The following is a 20246-nucleotide window of genomic DNA, read 5'->3' on the forward strand; positions in this document are numbered from 1 at the left end:
TCTCCCACGCAGTTCAGTATTGCCTTACAAAATAGCGTAATAGAAAATAGTTTAGATGTTCTTAAAAGCAGAAATGACATTGAGTTTTGCCTTTATTAATTCTCAGATCAGGAAGCGTTAGAGATCAGATCAACAAAGAATACCAGAAAACTTAGATAAGGGCCAAGTTTTAAAATTGTACTTCAGCCCTGGGAAGGCTCATTTCAGAGGCACGCAGATCGCTGGAGTAAGTTTTGTCTTGCTCCTTAGCAATCTAAAGAAGTTTTTGCCTTCAAATGTAATAGGATGAGCCCTTCTCTTAATATCCAGAGCCATGTAAATCACTTCTGGAGTTTAAATTCAGAAGTGATAACTGCAGGGTGACTATGTAACTTCCCCCCGGTTAATATACACTAATACATCAGTAGTCCCTTTTTGTTGCATGTGTTAGAAATGCTGTAAACTCTTACGGGATAGAGAGCTTATAGGCAAGTCAGTTAAAGGCCCATTTGTTTGGAACCTGGTTTTGTAGATGTGGAAAAGTTAACATGCAAACTTATCGAGCAGTAAGTCTCCAGCTCCATCATGTGGTTTTGGGTTTGGTTGGTTTGTTTTTTGAGGCGGAAAACAAATATTTATATGTACTTGTATCACAGTGGTAGTTCTTTTAAACAGGGTACACAGAAGGGCCTTATGGAAGCTTGTTAAGTAGCTTGCTACATGCACACAATAGCCAAAGTTTTATTAGCATGTCTTCATATGAATAACTGTCCTTGTTTTCACAGGTGTTTTCCTCCGTGTTTTTCTTCCTTTACTTATCCCACCCTCACAACTTTGCCTACTGTGAGAATTGTATAGGAAGATTTTGGCATGATAGTTGTAGACTTATTAAGGATCTGCAAAGGCATCTTGTAAATCTAGACAAGTGTGTTGTGGCTTTTTGACAGTGTTCTGGTCATGAAAACTTTAATGTGACCTCCAGCGTGGTGCTTCTGTGGTTTTGTTGATTTTTCAAAGCAAAGCACGTACGGCTTGTGGGATGCTCTAAAGTAACATCACTTCATACGTGCAGTGTGCAGGACAGCTATCGGGTAGTTGATTCAGCACGACTGAGGAGGTACGAACATCTCAAATCGTTCTTCCAGTGGAAGGATTTATGGTGGCTTGCCCCTAGTTCAAACTTAAGGATGTCTTCGTCAGAGTTAACAGGCAAGGAGAAAGACTTTTTCATTTAAAAACCCCACATTTCTGTTAGGCTTGGAGATAACTGCAGCTGTATTGGATCCCTTAGCATTTTGAATGTGCCTTCATTCACAATGCAAGAAGTAGAGCTAAGGGAAACAGTCCGAGTGAGCTGCTACCACCTACTGTGTGCCTTAATACCGTGATCATTTTGGGCAGAAGACCGTGTCCGTTTCTACACCTAGCTGGCTGTGGCACACAAGCAAAAACCCCGCATTCACCTCTGTTGCTCAGAGCTGTTCACTTTTTCTAAGGAAGTGGAAGCTGTTGCCTCTGATGTATCGTTAAAAGAAAGCGTGAGGGTTGGTGGTGTCCCAGAAGCCAGTTGAGCTGAGCTGTTTGTAGGGAGGAGGAGGAGCAAGGGGTTCTTCCCCTGTTGTCATCTTACTTTGCACCTTAGGGGCAATGTTAGACCTTCACTGACATCATGGCTTTGTCTTCGGCTGGAAGAAGAGTAGGCAAAAACTTCCGAGGATATTAGGAAGGTGTGACGTATCTAGAATTTGGGTATGTAAAGGCTTGAAGAATTGATTTTAAAACATCTTCATGTGATAAAGGCCTGTTACAAGAACTGGAGCTGGCAAGCCCTGCAGATTAGAACTATCAAAAGAAGCATTTAATATAACAGTGATTTTAGAGAGCAGTAATGGCTGACAAACAGGGTTGGAAAAAAACATGCTCTGTGGTAGGAAAGCTGATGCCCTAGATCTGGCAATCCACGGAGAGACCGTAACGCAGTGAATACTGAACACAAAGTTGCTGCTGCTGGCAAGTACAGTGGGGTAGATCTTGGTGTAGTTCCTTCTCCTTCTTTCCTCCCGTTTCTTGGCCTCTGTCTTCCAGGGCTCTGATTTAGTATCAGGTCTGTTTTAAGATGCTTTTTGTGCTCCGTATTAATACAAAGCCAAAAACTCATGACCTCTTTTATCCTTTGCTGCTTTTGACCTACGCCTGCTGTTCAGAATTTCTACAGTTCTTTTCTGAGAGAATCCAGGTCAAGAAGGAGTTAAATTACTACTTCGTTCTCATTTTTAAACAAGTTCCAGAATAATAATTCATTTTCAGTGTTCTGCCTTACCCGTTGTTCCGATTAAGAGTGTGAGCATCAGTTATATAAAAGAGCAGACCCTAGGAAAGAAATGGGAAATGACAGCGTGCAAACTCGGTGTGTCAGAGAGAATCTCAGTTTGTGGTCATTTTGATGTGCATCTTATTTTTATTTTTGCTGGGGAAATCAGAGAGCCGGCAACTCTCTCTATCCTCATATGGGAAGAAAATACCACCACTTAAGCCTGCGTACTACTACATGGAAGAAAGACAAAACAATCATATGCTAATATTGAATAAATCTCTCTTTACTAATAGCATTGTTCTGACTTCTCGTAACACGCTATTACATGGGAACGTGTCATTATGAGTGACAAACATGACAGTGTAATACCAGTTTAAGGAAATTCAGTTCTAAGTAAGATGTCACCCAGACAAATTACTCCCTGTTTTAACTTGCCCTTAGACCAGATTTTCTTGTTCATTAACTACAGACAAGGTTGAAAGCATAAAAAATTATTTAAATATATGTTAGCATTTTTTATTATTACTAGTTTTCCTTTTGGATGAGTCTTAATTAACAGCTACTCTCATGGTTCAAATGAGGTAGCACAGCACTTGAGGGGCCATCACTCTCTGCCTGGGCATGTTGGAAAACGAAGCCACTTCTAGTGCATAAGGCAGTTTTGCCACTTTGGATTTTTCATTCACCCTTATCCTTGCTCTTCAGGGAAAAACTTCGGCACTTCACTTATAGGATGAGTCAGGAAATCTTTCTAGAGGAACTGTTGAAATGGGCAGATAAAGAGCCAAAAATTACTGTCGTGGTTACTGTTAAAAATTGTTTTGGAATATATAAAGTATTCATATTTTTTGGTAGTTCTTTTTTTTAAAATGCTGTTCTGAGTTTTGCAGATATTTGGCAAGTTCTTGCCGTGGATGCTTGTGGAGCGCTAGCCGTGGCTGTTGTGTTGGCTCACAAAAAGAGCTGGCACAGTTGGCTCCCTCTACTGTTCTGTATTTTGCAACTGTATTTGGAGCTGTTTGACAGAGCCCTGGCAGTACCAGTGTGTGAAAAGTGGATGTAACATAAGCATCTGGCTGTTTAATCTCCATCATCAGCATCTAGATCACTTTGTAGCCATTAGAGTTGTTTAGAAGCTTAAAATAGATTAGAACTAGGGAGAAGAGATGGAAGTTGCCCTCCCCCACCCTCCCCGCCCTGGGGACTGATTTCAATATTTTAAAACTCTCAGATACCACAAATCAGGTAGTTAAAAAATCAGAACTAGTAGTAATTTTCTCTTGAAGCAGCTTACTGATTTCTGTCACCTTTTTTCAGTTTCAAATTCTGTTGCAGGCCAGCCTGTGTCAACTAGTTATTAATCAAAACTTCCCAGTTAGCTGTGGCAGTGCGTTGGCAAAACAAGATTGTTGGGCAGAGTCGTCTTCTTGGGTAGTTTAAATTCTTGACTGGTTCAAGGTTCCGTTGTCCTTGGGCACCAGAGGGAGCTCAACAAAGTCGTTCTGTTGTCTGAGAGAGCAGGGTATTTTTTCTCTGATCCACATTGTGTAGTGTGTTGCAGCAGGTGGGGAGGAGGTAGAATTTCCAAGAGGAGGGGGGCAGTTCCTGGAATTAAAGGGCATTTGGGGCTAGGATCTTGTTGGGCATCAGAACTGGCTAATAAAAATCAAATCTTGCTATTTTGGAAGATGAGCACTTCAAAGAATGCTGCAAATTTAAAAATAGATTTTGCTGTTTCACCTAATGAGAGATACTTGCTATGGAGCATATTCCATTTGATAGTAGGGCAAGATGTCCGTAGCTATAAAAAGTATCTGCATCAAACTGAAATTTGTCAGCTCAGCTACTGAAAGAAGTGGCCTGAACTACATCTTGCATTAAATTAGATGCTTGGATTAGAGTAATTACACCAAAAGACCTAGCTACTCAGGCCACAGGGCAGTAATTCTCCTTCTGCTTCTCATTTTCCTTGTGTCTCCCTCTTAAACATGCTACAGTTTTATAGAGAGCTACTGGGTATCTTGACCAATGTCCCCTTCAGTCAAAGGAGCAAATCAAAGGAGCAAATAATTAGAGTGTTCTTAAGCCTGCATAGATTACCATAACTGATGCTTAAGTAGGGATGCTATGTAAATATCGACGGTGCAGTACCAGGCAGGTAGCATCTTCTTTTACAGTTCCACTGAAGCATCTTGCTTGGCAGCAGTGAAAAATTTCTTTTGACTCATCTGTATTACTTGAGTCGTAAAATGCTCTTGCAATATTGGTAGTATTTACCTCACGTTTAGCAGGTCAGGCTTTATATCTTTGTGCCCTGACAAGTCCATGACCAGTGATCGTTCAGTGGAAGAGCCAGCACTCAAACCTGGAGAAGTCCTGAATTCCGGTGCTGTCCTATGAATGCTGGACACGACTGCATCCCCCAAAGGGGTGTTCTGGCTGAACAATCCCTTCTGCTTTTTATTGGCTTTTCTGGGTAGATTTCAAAGTAGTTCAGTACTACTCTCTCACTGTATAGTAGCAATTTTTCCTTGGAGAAAAAGACTCTGGAATCTAACAGTGTTCTTAATGGACTGCAATTATTTAATATTGTAGCATGAATGCAGCCTAACTCAGATGGGCTTTTCAACGGAGATCATAATGACTGTAATTGCAAAAGGATGCCTTGCTGAAGTAGAAGCTGCCAGATGCAATGCCATTCTGATCTAAAAAGGTCACAGTAAAAGGGACATTTAAATTAAGTTATAAATTACATTTGAAGAACAATATTTTGATGAGCAAGACCAGAGATGTCAGAGCTGCAAGATGTAATTCATGGGTTCATTACAGAACAGAGGTGCCTGACAGCTGAGCCATGCCAAAAGGAGAATTTATTTGCAACATCACGCAGACAGAAAATGGCAGCTCTGCTGAGAAGCTGTACTGGAAACTTGAAACCTTGTGGTAATGCGCAGGCTTTATGGTAATAAGGCCTGCCTGTGATCTAGCATTGTTTAATGACTGTTGTAATATAAATGAGGTTTTTGGACACGTGCACATTCAGAGTTTTTCTTTAATCTAAAATCCTGTCCAGTGATGCAGAAGTTGCTGTATTCTCTGTTCTGAAGTGTAAGTACCTTTGTGTCGGTTCCTTTTGTTGCAGTTGTAGATGTAGATAATGTGACGGTGGCTCAAAATTTAGATGGCGGAGTTCATGCTAAAAATGGTGATTCTCCAGATGACAGGATAGTAATCTAGTGTTTATAGCAATGCCTTGAAAAGTTCAACCAGAAGTTAATGAAACCATAGGCAGTCATCATTAGCCATTATTTATATGTTTGAGTTGCTTGCCAATAAAGTGCTTATAGATATTAAATGACCGAAAGTAATAAGCAGAGAATGAGCCAGATTGAAACATGTAAATTTAACTCTGGCACTTACGAAAAGATTTTTTTCCTTTTTGTTGCTTTTTCCTACCCCTGGCACTTAGAGCAGCTTTTTTTCCCCGGCTTGCTGAAAGTAACATTTTTCAGGAGACTCTAAAACTGCATCGCATCTCTTGTTTTCACATCTGTGTCTTCTCTGTTATATGACTCCTATGTCTGTGCTTATAGGTTTTGTGATTGTTATTAATGTAATTACTTGGTCAAAAGTTAACGTTCATGGTTTCTGTTGTTGATTTGGGACAGTTCTGATGGCCTGTAAACTATTCTATTTTTCAGTAACCAGAGTAGCTGCCTGTCAGACCAGTCCATTCTTTCTGGGCTTGCCTGATGTATTTTTTTTTTGCAGATTGAACTGCTTGGGCAACAGGGCTGCCAGGGAAAAACACGTGTTGTCCTTGAGGCAAAATAAAGATGCCCTCCAAGTTACAAAGAGGCTTTGGCATTCTCGCATGTTTTGGGAGGGAGCAAAGCGGGAAGGGAAACAGAAGCACTATTCTCTTCAGCACTGTCAAATTTCCTGAGTGAAAAATCTTTTAGGTGGTGGCATGCACAGAAAAAAGCATTTGCGAGGTGAGCTGGCAAAACAAATAGTCCTTTTTTCTTTTAAGATGGACCTCTTCCCAGTGCTGGAGTGCAAACAGGGAGAAAAATTAATGTGTACCCAGTAGAAAAGACAACATCTTATTTTCATGCCTTTAAGTGGGTATTGCATACCACAGGAGCCTTAAAAAAACAATTTAAAAAAACTTAAAAGTCAGTGTTGTTTGAGCGTTGGCATTGAGCACTGGCGCTGCAAGTCTAGCTTTCCATTCTCATAATTGGGTTCGTGGCTTGTGTAAGATGGACAGAGATCATTGTTTCACTTGCGTGGAGGTGCAGTCATGGGAGCTGACACTGATGTAGTCAAAGAGGCAGATTTACAAGCCATTGTTCTGTTGTACATGAGGAAATTTCACCTGGGGAGACAGGTTTGAAAGCAATGGTTTCTACTAAGTGATCTTAGGTAATGCATCTCCCTGACTTAGAGCGGTGTGAGGTGCTGTTGATGGCCCTGATGTGTTAATGCATCTCTAAGAGCAGCGTGCAGAGATCATGTAGCTGAAGAAGGCGGGTGGGGAGGAAATCATTGTTTGGAAGCTGAAGCATTGTTTTCTGTGGTTCCTCTGCAAAGGTACATATAGATATAATTATTTCACAGACTATCTGTAACTTCCCTGCAGGTGCCATCTAAAAAGCTGAAAATAAATAGAAAAACCATTCTGGCTTAGCTTGCTTGCTTGTTGCCAAGAACAAGACCCATGGCTCTTTTTTGTGGGCTTCACTGTTGCCCATTTCAGTGCACTGAATTCAATCGCATATTTCAATATTGCCCATTATATTAGCCAAGCACTTGGTTTTTTGTTGGTTTCTTTTTTTTTTTTTTGGGGGGGGGGGAACCCCCAACCCCTTATGCTATTGTTATTTTAGTTGTTGGTAAGGGGGAAAAAAAATAATGTTCAGGCCACCAGTTAAGGGAACATTGTTTTTTGTTCTACAGACACGTCACAGGTCATGATCAGTCTTGCTCAGTAGTGACCTTTCATTTTTAGAAGTCCTTTCCTTTCTTTAAAAGGCCCTCAAGTGTAAATAAATTTTTAATGCCCCCATAACTTGGTGGAGGTGGAAGAGCACCTTCATTAGCCAATCTGTGGCATGTGTAACCCATAATGGACTTACTCTGCAGCACAGCTGATACGCTCATCCCTGTGAGGAGGAGGTATGCAGTATGACTTCTGAGTGGCCTGATTTTCTAGAGGGCTGTGTGCTTTTATAGCTAACCTCTGCTTTTTTGGACCTCAGACCACCTGTGTGAGGTGTTCAGTAACAATTGTTGATCAAACCAGTTTTGGAAATTTGGCTCCAGGTGTTACAAAAGAGGCTCGAAACTACATGGAACTGAAATTTCATCAGCAAATGGAATAAATTAGCTGTTATTTTTAATACCTTGAGGTTCATGTGGAGGGACTTCTTTTACTGAAGAGATGAAGTAATTTCTAGTGCACTTTGTACTGCAAACAGATGGGCTTTATAGACTGTCACAGTCTGTTCTGTGGCATTCACGACCAGAAAACTGAGATGCTAATAAAATAGATGGGGAGATGGCATGGCATGATAGGTGGTATCCAAAATCCACCATTTCATACAGTGCCCCAGTATGCTAGGCCACAGTGCCTTGTGTGAAATGGGCACTTTTTGTTCTCTGAAATTCCCTGTTTATGGTATCATTTTTATTGAAAAAGTAAACCCTGTGTTATAAAAAAGCAGCGTACATGCAGATGCACAAGCTATTTAAATCCTGAGTTGACAAAAGCCAGGTGGTGAAAGTGAAGAGTGCTTCATACTAGGTCTTAGAGATGTGCTTTCTTTTCCCTGCTGTGTGAGTCCTGTAGAGTGCAGAGCTTTGCTGTTTCCCAGCTTTTGGCAAGTTCTGCCACAGCTCTTGAAGACTTGTTGAATGCTCTTCACCATTGTTCACAGAAGTACCATGGCTCTGGAGCCATGAGGTCTGTCTTACAGCAGGCTTGTCCATCTGAAACCTAGATTTAATGGTGTTGCAGCTTTAAAGGAGTGTATTATGTATGTTTATAATACACGCACGCATGTCTCTTTTTCTGTAAAAGTCATCACAGCCATCTAAGTTGCCATTTGACTTTCTTCCTTCTGTAAGTTGTACAGTGTCTTTCAAAAGTCAGTGCACAAACCTTTCATAGATTATTTACTGGGAGAACTGTACAAAGCTGGCTTTCAGTGGAAACTGGTTTTTATTATAGTCTCACTAAAAAAAATTTCTGTAGGGCCCATGAGTTGTGTTTTCCCTTCCCTTCTATCTTGATTTAGATGTTTGCCTTTATTTCTTAGAAGTCACTTAGACCTACTTAACAGAAGTAAATTTGAGTAATTTACTTACAGTTTTTAAGTCTCTGAATCATGCTACTGGGTGCAGTATGAATGCAGGGCATTCTTGTGCACCAAAGAGCTTACAGTCTGAGGTAAGATGAGACCAGACAAAAGATGCAATATAAGGAAGAACCAGTATTGTTAGGAGGTGGCCCTGCGGTAGAAGGGGTCTGACCATTGTCAAATGTACATAATCGGCACTTAGGAATTGGTTGGGAGAAGTACATCGCTAAAGTGAGCAGCAGTAAGAAAGTAATCTTGCCATTTTTATTTGAAGCAGAATCATGTTCTAAAATTTGAGCCTTTTGACATAAGAAAAATGAGGGATTTTTTCCTCTTGTAATCAGGTTTTGTTATAACTTCATATTAATAGTGACAAAGTAGTTAATATCTTGTCTTTGTTCAGTAATTGTATCTTGATCCCCGTTCAGCTCATTGGTCTTGGGAAAAGTTCAAGAATTCTAATACTTGTTGAAATGTTTTCTGTAACTGATTAAGCACAGGCCTAGCAGGATGGATGCTTCTGAGAGTGGGATGCAGGTGGCTTGGGATAAATTCTGGGTGGGAAGGAAAAGCAGGAGATAACCAACGTACAGAATCATGTTTTGGTTGCCCCTATTGTAAAGAAACTTTTGAGTGTGTAAAATTCTGTGGCATTAATTGATAGCTTTGAAGCTGTCGTTTGCGTAGTGCAAAAAACACCTCTGGCCTGTGTAGGGAAGTTTGCATGTGAATCGTTCTCCCTTTTGGGTGTAGGAAGATAATTCTGTTTTTGTCATCCCAGCGATATTTTTTTGTCTTCGAGATCATTTTGAGAAGACACAGAGCAGGCTCCTGACTAGCCCTTCAGTTCTTAAAATCCCACTGTACTTTGAAGATAGGACAGGCTATAAATCTGCAGTGTGCTAAATGTTTTCTGTCGAGAGTTAAGAGCCGGGGATTCTCATGGGTTCATTGTCGAATGTTTTTTTAGTGTAGTTGTTTTTCTACCTCACCCTGATTTAAATGTCTACTGTCTACTTCAAACAGCTTTTGATCATATAGGTACTGAATTTATGGTAGATAATAAGGTACACTGTAGGCTGTGACCAGCTAAAACAGTTATGTCAGCTCAGACATCCTTAGTTGCTTTTATGTACTCCTGTAGCTATCTGTAGAGGTTTTGTTTCCCTTCCCTACTTGTTTTCCAACAGCATGGTGATCTTTGCAGTGTAATAAAAATAATTTTCTGGATGGGTAAACTTGACATCCCATGACTTGCAATCCCTCGTGTGTGTTAGTGTTTTCCAGTTGGTTTTAATAATCAGAACAAAATATGCTGCATAAAAATACAACTCCTTTTGAAAAATATTTTGTTGGAGCTTTTTAAAATTTTCCTCGGAATTTCTAATGTAAAAAATATTTTTTAAAGTTAGCCAAAAATATCTTCAGTGTTTTATGGGCTCAAACATTTATCTGGAAGAAATTTACGAAGGAAGGGGAAAATATACTTGGTTTAATGCTGTTGCTTCTACTAATAAAACCCCAATTACCCATCAGGTTGTTGAAATTTCACTTTGTGTGTCAACAGTAAAAATAACTAGGCATAGAGCATCTCATGTGGCCCCCTTCAGTGGTTTTTCTCCGATGTCAGATCACTGCTAATTCCATTGAATGATCTGTTTCTCTTCTTTATTTTTTAGCTACATGAAAGTAACTATGATGCTGGAAAAGCCCTGCAGCGCTTGGTGAAGAAACCTGTGCCAAAACTGATTGAGAAGTGTTGGACTGAAGATGAAGTGGTAGGGAAATGAATTATTCCCTTGAGCTTTATAGTTCATGTTGCTTCTCTTGCTTTTTTCTTCTTTTTTCCCCCCAAAGATGTTATCTTTATGGGAAGGAAGAGGGGCAAATAATTTGTTACACAGGATAAATTTTTGCCCATTTCTGAGTTAGTGGGCCCTCATTCAGTATATGGAACTTCATTAGACTGGGGAAGGCACCTTTCTAGTAGTAGAATAGGAGAGGAGAAGAGCAAGTGACTGTTTCTAAGAGGATGCTATAGGGTAAATTTGCAGCCGAACTCTACATTTAATTTTCACCTCCAGGAAGGCTGGCCATGTTCATTAATTGGAGTAGGACAAGATGTAAAAGACATACAAAGTTTTGTCCCTGGTTTCTTTTTCCTGCTGGTATTGGAGGAGGCTTACAGAGTCAGCTCAAGTTGGCTAATGGGAGGCTGGATATCAGTGTTTCTCCTAAACAGTTCGAGGTTAAGTACCTTCTTCCCTCATATGGAATATTAAGTTTTTACTGGCATAGTTCTTGATGGATGCATCTTAGACAAAGAGCAGACCCAAAACAGATAATCTGAAAGGTGGGATTTAGCCATGGCATCCCTATTTATTTTCAAGTATGTAGAAATTGTCAGGCTCCAAACCGTACCAAAAACAGCGCGTCCATCTGATACGTAGCTCCTGAAGTAATGTATGGACACGATGAATTTGGGGCCCGCAGTAAGTAATCGGTGCAGCATTGTGTCCTCAGCCTGGAATTGCTGAGGGTTTTGGGCTCGTACAGTTTAATGTCCTGGTGCACTGCGGCTGGTCACAGTGCTGGTTCTTCCACGTGACTGCTCTTTGAGCATGTGCCGCTCGTTGGGCTTTCTAGGTTTGGGGTTGTAGTGCAGGCAGGGACGGAACATGTGAACATGTCAGTGTTTCCTTCAGACAGAGCTTGAGGTTTTTGGTGTATATGGCTTTGGACTGAAGTGTTACCGTTGTTATTAGCCTACTAAAAGATATTGCTCCGCAGTTGGATTAGTGGAGAAAAATAATTCTGGCCTGAGAAAGACACCTCTTCATAAAAGCTGTAGTTGACAGAGAGGGTGTGCTGCTGGGAAAGCACTTCACACTCAGATGGAGCACTTCTGTTTTTATTTCTGGGTATTTTTCCAGAATTTGTGGGAGATTATATCTGTGTGAGAATTAGTAAAGCAAAAGTGCTTCTTGTGGTTCATTCAGCAGCTTAATTGCCGCAATTGTGAGGTTTCTGCTGGCTTGATTTTTATACACACGATATAATGCAACTGTGCTTATTAAACAGTTTTCTGTAGGGTTGTAAACTGAAATAAATCATGTGAAGTTGGGACCAAATTATAGATTCTTAATTTGCTGACACCTTGTAAACAAACAGATTCTTAAATATTGCATTCAACATGATGCATTTTCTGGCAGCATTTGGGATCCAAATGCCGCTGCATTACAATCCTTTGTTTGCCAGACCTCGCAGCTTTAGCTAGCACACAAGTACTTGACTGAAAAAATAATAATAAAAAAAGCAAAACTCGTGCATTTTTAGTACCCAGGAGACATGCTGAACAGGTTCACTTGGATGACATCCTAAAAATATTTTGCATTTTAATGCTGGTGTTAATTATGCTTAACAGAATAGATTTATGTGAAATGTAACATGTAAGAAGACGGTACCTCTTTAGCAAGCTGACTAGGCATGTCTGGTTTTGTGAAAATGGAAAAATGTTATATTTCCTAGCTCAATAATTAGGCTGCAGAGTGCACTAAAATAGAAAATCAGATGATTGGAAGTTAGTTATGATAAAATATTTATCACAGAAGAACTTCAGACTCGCTTATCGCTTTTACCTTTCACTGTTGGAAAAGCTGCTTCTCTCATGTACCATGTTGGAATAAACGGGGATAGAAACTTAACTTGTCGTGTATACTCACCAGGATATTAATGCAAAAAACCTGATATGGTGCAAGACATATGGTGCTCATGTAAAAGTGACACAAGAAAAGGTTTTTTTGTTGTTTTGCTTTTTCTTTATTTTTTTTCCTTTGAATGAATGAATTTTTAAGCTCGTCAGTTAATTGGTAAAGTATTTGAAGAAGTGAATATAAATAAAAATGTGGTATTGCTAAGCTACTAATAAAGTCGCAATGGTGTTAGAAAATGGACGTGATTAATAATGGGTGAAAGTTTTGTGGTCTCTTAGCATTTATTAATTATTCAGACAATGGCTGGGGAGATGTTTTTTAAACCTCTATTTTTCTCTAAAAGTCTTTCAGGGAGTTGTTCCAATGAATTATATGTGCTTGCTCTCTCCTTATGTAAACCTTTTTTGCAAGGGCTAGATTAGAGGTAGGCCAGCCCATATAAACCTGTATTAATGTAGGCTTATTCTGAAATCCAACAAAGAACCTTTGTGGTAAGGAGAGTGCCTGAAGTCGTAGAATGAAAGAGGATCATGTGCTAATACCGGCAGCAAAGCAAAGGAGAGGAGGAGTAAAAAGCCTAGAACACGGTCTCCTGATAAGTTTTACAGTTATCATGTCATAAAAGGGAGTTTTGTTTAGGGAACAGACTGTTGGAACAAATACTTCAAGCGCTCTGCCCGTGTTTGGTAAATTAGTATTCATATCATTTGAACCTCTGTTTTCTCTGCATACGTTCTTTCCCACGTTCGTGGTTAAACTGTACAGTGCCAACACCTCTTTTTCTGTGTAGATTTTTTTTGTCTCCTTGTTTTTTTCCATTGGCTGCGCCGTTCGGTGGATGCCATAGCTGCTGCAGCTCAGGGTTCTTTTGAGTTGTCTGTGTTAAATGATAGAGCCTTACAAATAAGAAAAAAAGAAGTTTATTGAAAAGTGAAACATTTCTCCAAAAGTACAAACTCTGTGAGTACAGAATAATGATCGCTGACTCTATAAATCATTGTCAGTCTCAGCTCATTTTATCATATTTGTTCTTGTTATGTTCCATCCAAGTTTCCAGAAACATTTGGCAGCCCTCCAGCCTCAGCAGAGCCAAAGATCAAACTGTGCTCTTATTTATAGACAGCTAAGCTCCACCTGCACAACCTCATAGCATGTTTGTCCCTGGCAGTTTGTAGAAAACTGCAGATTAAAGCAGCTGCACTTCACTTCTGAGGATTTTGGAGACTTGCAAGGGAAGTTTCCTTATTGTTGGCTCTGTGAAGCTGAGGAAAACCCTTTCTGCGTGATCACAGGGTGCTAGCGCTGCATAGGAACTCCACGACAAAGTATTTGTCAGAAAGCACTGATATGCCAAACCCAAAATCTGGCCAAACCAATTAAATTTTGGTGAGAACCTTAAGTGTGTGTCCCCCCTCCATCTCCTGATGGCAAGTGATGAACAGGAGGAAGCCTCTATCGTGTGGCTGGCTCATAATCCAAGAGACACACTTCAAAGGGAGGTGGAAGACCCAGGTCCAAACCATGTCCCTGTTTGTGCTGGACTTAGAATTAATCTCTTCTTGTGGCACAGCAAATAATTAATTACTTGTTTTTTACAGCTTGGGTAGATAAGCAGATACCTCACCAGGTACAAAGCTTTGGTTTATCTCCTTAACCGAGAAAGGCTCTGTGGCGTGGGACCTGTTGAAATAATATAGATCATGGCTTTTGTTGTCTCAGTTTTTCCATTCCTGCCTTTCTAATCCTGTAATCGTATTTTACAGCCTGCCATGCCTCTGGACCCTAAAAAGGTCACACACACACCCCTTTTGATGTTATTAAGTTTATTTTTTTGCCAGATTTTTAAGACGAGCATCAGAAAAGTTCTCTTGCAGGGAAGACGTAAGGTTGTGCAGCTGGGCAGAGCACTGTGGCAATGTTAAGTAATCGGGCAGGTGGCAAAAGCAACCGAAGTAGAAATGTGGTCATGTTGATGCAGGGAAAGAACTGACTTAATACAAAACTAATTCTTAAAACTTTATACTTCCCCAAGTCAAAAAACCTCTAAGTTGGTTGGTCTGTTACCTGCACAAGTATTTTGGCTGAGTCCATTTCCACTGAGCCGAGTGATTTGTGTAGTTGATTTTGTTGTGCACATGATAGCAATGTTGTGTCCAGCACAGGTCTCTGTAGTATTCAGTAGTGTTTGTGACATAATACTGTGTAAATAACTCGGATTTATTGAATATTTAATTATTTGTAAAGCTTTTAACTTTTTCTGTGCGCTATCTGTTGCCCAAAGATAAAGCCTTTCTTGTTAATTAAAACAGCTTTGTTGCCTGTGACCAAACTGTCAAGTAAGAGCTACTTTGCAGTGATCAGAACTGATTAAAATAAAGGATGGAGGTTATGTTATTTTTACTACTGATGATGTGGTTACAGAGGTTTAAATCAAATTAAACAGAGGATAAAATTTGCCAGTGATTGAATTAAATGGAAGGCTCTATAAATATGAAGATGGAGGTTTGTTGTCTCCCTTGTGTTTCTAAACCTATGGCTGTTTTTAAACCTTTTTTTATTCCAGTATGTAAATTCAGAGGCACACTGTGAAAACCAGTCTTCCACACTACCTAATAAAAGTGGCTAAAGAAACTTCTTTACTGATGCATCTGCACGCAGCTCTAACAGCAGCTGTTTCCTGTTTATAAAGGCTTATGCTACACCTGACAACATCGATTTCCAGCAATGATTTGGTATGGGGGGGTTGGTTTCTCTTGTAATGCTCGTGAATTTACTTCTGTGGACAAATTTGTTGAGCAGTTGTCATATGTAATGCCATATTTAAGCAATTTTTAAGCGTGCACCCGAGAGACCAACATTCAGCAGCATCACCTGGTGGAATCTTGTTAGTGTTTGGCTGCACTTTCAAACAGAAAGCAGTGCAGTTCAGAGTAGACACATTATGAGGGAAGAAACCATGGAGCAAGTCCTCTGCTCTGCTACAGCGGGTGGCAGTGGCCCCGTACAAGTTTCCTACCGTTGAATGCCATGGCTGACACGTGGCATGATGCTCACTGCTAGAGCAAGGTCAGCGTAGCTGCGAAAGGGGGGCTGCCTTAGCCGTCGGGCATGTTCCATGGGGTGTCTTTTGCTGATAGGAGATTAGAGCAACGGCTTTTCTCCTTTCATCTTCTTCAGCCATCTTTCCTCGTCTCCCTAAGCCCTGGTGGCACCCAGTCTCTGTAACGCTGCTGTTGTCGTTCTGTGTGCAACAGTAGGTTGTCGTACAGGCAAGATGTAGTTAGTATTTGTCTTACTTTCTATGCACTGAGAAAACGAAAACACTCGAACTCAGCAAGGGGTTGTCAGAGGGAAAGTGGAGCGAGCTCGACTCTGTGCCTCATGGTCACCTCTAAAAACGCCTCTCCTAATTTGAGACAGAGTACAGGCATTTTTGATGCAAGCAATCTGAAGTCCCCGATAAGAATGGAATGGTGATGGTCAGTTCTTCCTCTGCACTTGGAAATATTTCGAAACTGACATTGAAATTATATTTTGAAGCATGCAGACTTAGCCTTTGTTGTCTATGGGGAATAAGTACAACAAACCTGAAACTGAGTGCCTATATTTAAACTCTGGTGCTTGCCCTGATGATGTGCTGCTTTACTTTCCACAGATTCCAAATCTGCAACTATGATCATTAGCTTCTTTCAGTTTAGGTTAAATTGAACACATGTGTTTCCTGGCATGGTTTCCGTGGAAATATTTCACAAGAAGAATTGTCCTTACAGAATTTCCACACATCTTGGGACAAAAATCTTCGCTGCAAAATAGCTTCTCTACTTTCAGTGATGTTCGGTACAATTCTGATCCTACACTTGCTCCAGATCCAAAAATGAGCTTATTGTGCACACTTCCATTTCAGATAAATAACCTATCAAATGGCTGTCATTTCAAAGGATACAATGTTCATCTTAAATTTTGTTAATTTAATGAGATGATTTCAACTCTGGAGTGCCTCATGTATTGGAAATGGTGAAGGAAGTGGACTGGTTCTGAATGTTCTTCACAAAACTGCTGATTTGATCTTACATTTTTGTCTCTTTATTCAGAATGTGCTTTTTTCCTCCTGTCGTTTTATCAAAAGTACGAGCAAAATCAATACGGCTTACAGAAGAGAGAAATACAAATCAGAACTAAAAGAACCTCTAGTTTATTAGGTTTTTAATTAAACATGATGAACACATTTTAAATAACACAAAGGCCTAAGGCTGAGCTGCATCTAATCGAAACAGATTAAGTCACCCGTCCACACTTGGGTAGTTATTAATTCTGTTTACTTATGCATGCTAGCTAAAGGCAGAGTTCACTGCTGCTGTGTTGCAGTTTATTGCACAGGGATGCTTTTGCTGCATGGAATTGTGCTCCTAATTAGCATTCAGATGTGGATTATGAAAAACACTGGTGAGGCTAATTGAACCACCCTTGAAATTCAGGGCTGTTGTCTTCCAAAGGTAAAGAGAATCTGGGTGAAACAGTAGCTTTGCTTTATTTCTTGGGCACTTCCTCTTTCTTCTCTGCTTGGCCCCATCTTTTCAGAGATATTAAATTCTCAGGAAGAAATTGCTAAGTGTTCCTTAGAATGAAGGTTTTTGGTTTTCAAATTTTTTTATTTTTTTACTTGCACGTCTCCATGCAGAACTGTTGTTGACACACCGTGATGTCCTTGATAACTACCTTTTTATCATGAAATATGCTGCCCTTTAAATATTTTACATTGCTTTTGATATAGAGTAGTTGAGGTAAACAACCTAGATTCAAACAACCTCTTAAATTTATGTGCAGGGATAGTTAATCCTTGCTGGTGATAAACCTTAATTGGCCATGTACGTGGATTTACAAGTTCATAAATTTTAAAATATCCACACCTGGCTTCAGCTTAAAGCTCATTTGTCATAGAACACAAGTGGAGATCCTTCTGCCAAAAATGACAAGATACAGCAACCCGATTTCCTAACATGTTTGCAAGTATTTGTAATCCAGTGTAGCTGGTCAAGAAATTACTTATGCAAAACACACATACTTATTTGCTTGGCTTCTTTGCCTAGAATCATCTTCAAATGTCCCTCATCTGCCCTTTTTGGAGTATCTGCTCAGGAAAACATAGTTTTCATTGCTCACTCCTTTGAAGCCAGGCTTTTCAGATATGCTGGAAGACAGAGCTGCTTACTGGGGCAAAAATACCATGAATTCTATTTACTGTTTATATGGCAGCTATAGAAAATGTAATTCATAGCAAAATTGAAACAGAGCCTCTGGAATAGTCAGGGGGAAAATCATCAAGGGATATTTGAAAAGGAGGCTGGCATTGCAGGGCTGCATTTGAGTAATTGAGTGGGCTTAGAAGGTTAAGATATCAGTTACAGCTTAGTTTAAATTTTTTATCCACAAAAAGTAAACATTACAGCTTCATGGTAGAGTGACAGTTCCTCCTAAATGAACATTTCCTGGACTTTAGAAATCAAGCCATCTGATGGCATTTGCAGGCGTGTTAATCGGGAACAGTTGAACATTAACTGAGCATTGAGATTTAAAAAAAAACACCAGAAATTGCCTGGTGTAGTAGGACCTTTATTTTAAGAAGAGTAAATAAGATTTTAGTTTAGGAAAGAATGGAAATGTACAGTCTTGTCTGTAGCTTATTCTAAGAAATTAGAGCACAGAAGAACCATCAGTCCTTTCAGTAAAAAGTAACCAATGAAGGATGAAATGATTCTGCTTGAGGAAGAAAAGTTATTATTTAAAAGTTGCATAGAATTAGTTACTTAGCAGTTGACAGGTTTACAGAATTCTACGGTGCAGTACAGCTAGAAAATACAAGGTGTAATATGGCTAGAAAAGGTGAGTTTAGTTTAAACGCGGGTTTCTAGACAAGAGATAACTATCTTTTTGATTGTGATTAACTTGCATCAGTCTTTGATCCAAGTTCTTGTTTAAAGGGATCAATATCGCACATACACCGCTGAGTTTATTGTCAAGTCCTTTCGGAAATAAGACGGTGAATTAAAAATCAATTATATGTGCAGAAAAGTTTGTGTAGGGCAATCAATTTTGTCCTTTTAGTTTGCAGAAAGATTCTATTGTTTAATCAGCTGTGAAAAGGAATGAATTTTAAAAGCCTCCAGCAAATGAGAGCGCCCAAATGGGGTGGGGAGGTAGATTTTAAAAAAAAAAACAAAAAACCACCAACTATTTCGGCATTTCATGTTCAGCAAAGGCTGCCTTCAGGGATAAATCTATAAATCCTGTCAGTGACCTTGGCTTCAAAATGGGTGATTTCACTGCTTTCACTAATCTTGATCTTTCCACAGCTGCCAGATAAGTTAGTCTTTTCTTAACAATATCATTTTTTTATTTGCTTTGTTTAACCGCCATATGTTTCTTGATTCATCATCTTTCTGCCTTCATGTGGAATATTTTTATCTATTAAGCACTTACCATATTGCTGATCCAAAAAAATAATACAACAAATATTTATGCTGGCCAGTTGCCACAGCTTAGAAGGCTATTTCTGCGTGGGGACAGGAAGCTAAACTCTAAACTCAAAGTTTAACTCCAGTATAAACTAAATAATTTGTAGGTGCTTTCAGAAGCTGGTGTCTTGTTTTGTTTTCTAGAAAAAGGTTTGTAATAGAGAGACAGAAGCACATACACATAGTTCACTGTTGCCAAGGGGAAAGAATCTGCTGCTTGAAACATTAATAAATACGACAGCAGTTGATTGTTGAAACCATGTTTTTCATCTCATTTTCAAGGGCATCTTAAAAATGGAGATCACTTACACTTCCTAGCATTCTCGATCATCTTTCTGTGTTCATTTAAAAATGAGAACAAGACACTGGGGGACTTGAGAGATTGCATTCGTTCTCCCATAGGGCAAAGTGGTTATTTTATAAATGAAGAGGGGCAAAAAAGCTATCCTTCGTAGTTTCTTAGCAACAGAGCTGGAGTCAGTTTTAATGTTCGTGTATATCTTACAAGTTCTATGTATAGAAGCATGAGCTGTGCAGCTCAGCAGTATTGCAACTGAAACAAAAGGCTGTTCACCGTAGCCTTGTGCAGGGGAATAAACCAAGCGTGCTCATATGCTGCATGGACTTGTCTTTTTTCCTTCTCCCCGTCAGATGATATTCTGGTCGGTGACACGGTTACTGTCTTCAATACTCTGACCTTTTATTCAGATTGTATCTGCTAAGAGATCCGGAATCTGGTCTAAATATAACACCATCCTATGTCCTGTTCCTCTCCAGAAGGAAACTGAGTCATGACATTATAACAGTAAGAGCGCCTGGAGAGTGCAGGCATCGTCAAAATTCTGGGAGTTTCTGGGGTTAATGCTTTTGCCATAGCAAGCAGGAGCGAGTGAAAGTGTTCATCTCGCGTGATTACGGTAAAACTTTCTGTGCCCTGTATCTCTCTTTGGGGGGAAATACGCATCTTAATTTAATTCTAGAAAGATACGGTGTATCAAAGCCACCTTGGTTACATTCCTCTGGCCTATTTGCTCTCCACTTCTTTGTAGGTAATTTACAAATTCTGGAATTTTAATTTTTTTAAAGATAATCCATACTCTTTAACTGTATGACTGCCTTTTAAAAGACTAATAGTGTTAATAAGATACTTTCACAGTTTGCTTCCTATTCTGAATGCAAATATAATAAATGGCCTTAGGTAGCTTTCTGGCTCGTGCTCCGTGGCGTATGTTATCCCAACACCCCAATGACTAGAATTGTGTAAGTTTGTTTATGCTTTTTGACAGCAGTTTTACAATTTCAATATAAGAAATGTTGGTTAGCTGTCTGTTTTCAGAAGATTGTTTTGTTTTGGAAATGCTAT

At 39.6% G+C, this 20246-nt stretch overlaps 1 protein-coding gene across 5 annotated transcripts in view; it reads left to right on the top strand.

The window, feature by feature from the left end:
- RERE (arginine-glutamic acid dipeptide repeats) overlaps positions 1–20246 on the top strand; it is a 254957-nt gene that overhangs the window by 161460 nt on the left and 73251 nt on the right. For all 5 annotated transcript variants that reach the window (XM_075114260.1, XM_075114261.1, XM_075114262.1 and 2 more), the window contains one exon: positions 10338–10436. In XM_075114260.1, coding sequence (XP_074970361.1) covers positions 10338–10436 — 99 coding nt within the window. The remainder of the gene's footprint in view (positions 1–10337; positions 10437–20246) is intronic.

Source organism: Phalacrocorax aristotelis, chromosome 19, assembly GCF_949628215.1.
Source record: "Phalacrocorax aristotelis chromosome 19, bGulAri2.1, whole genome shotgun sequence".
NCBI classification, from domain to species: domain Eukaryota; kingdom Metazoa; phylum Chordata; class Aves; order Suliformes; family Phalacrocoracidae; genus Phalacrocorax; species Phalacrocorax aristotelis.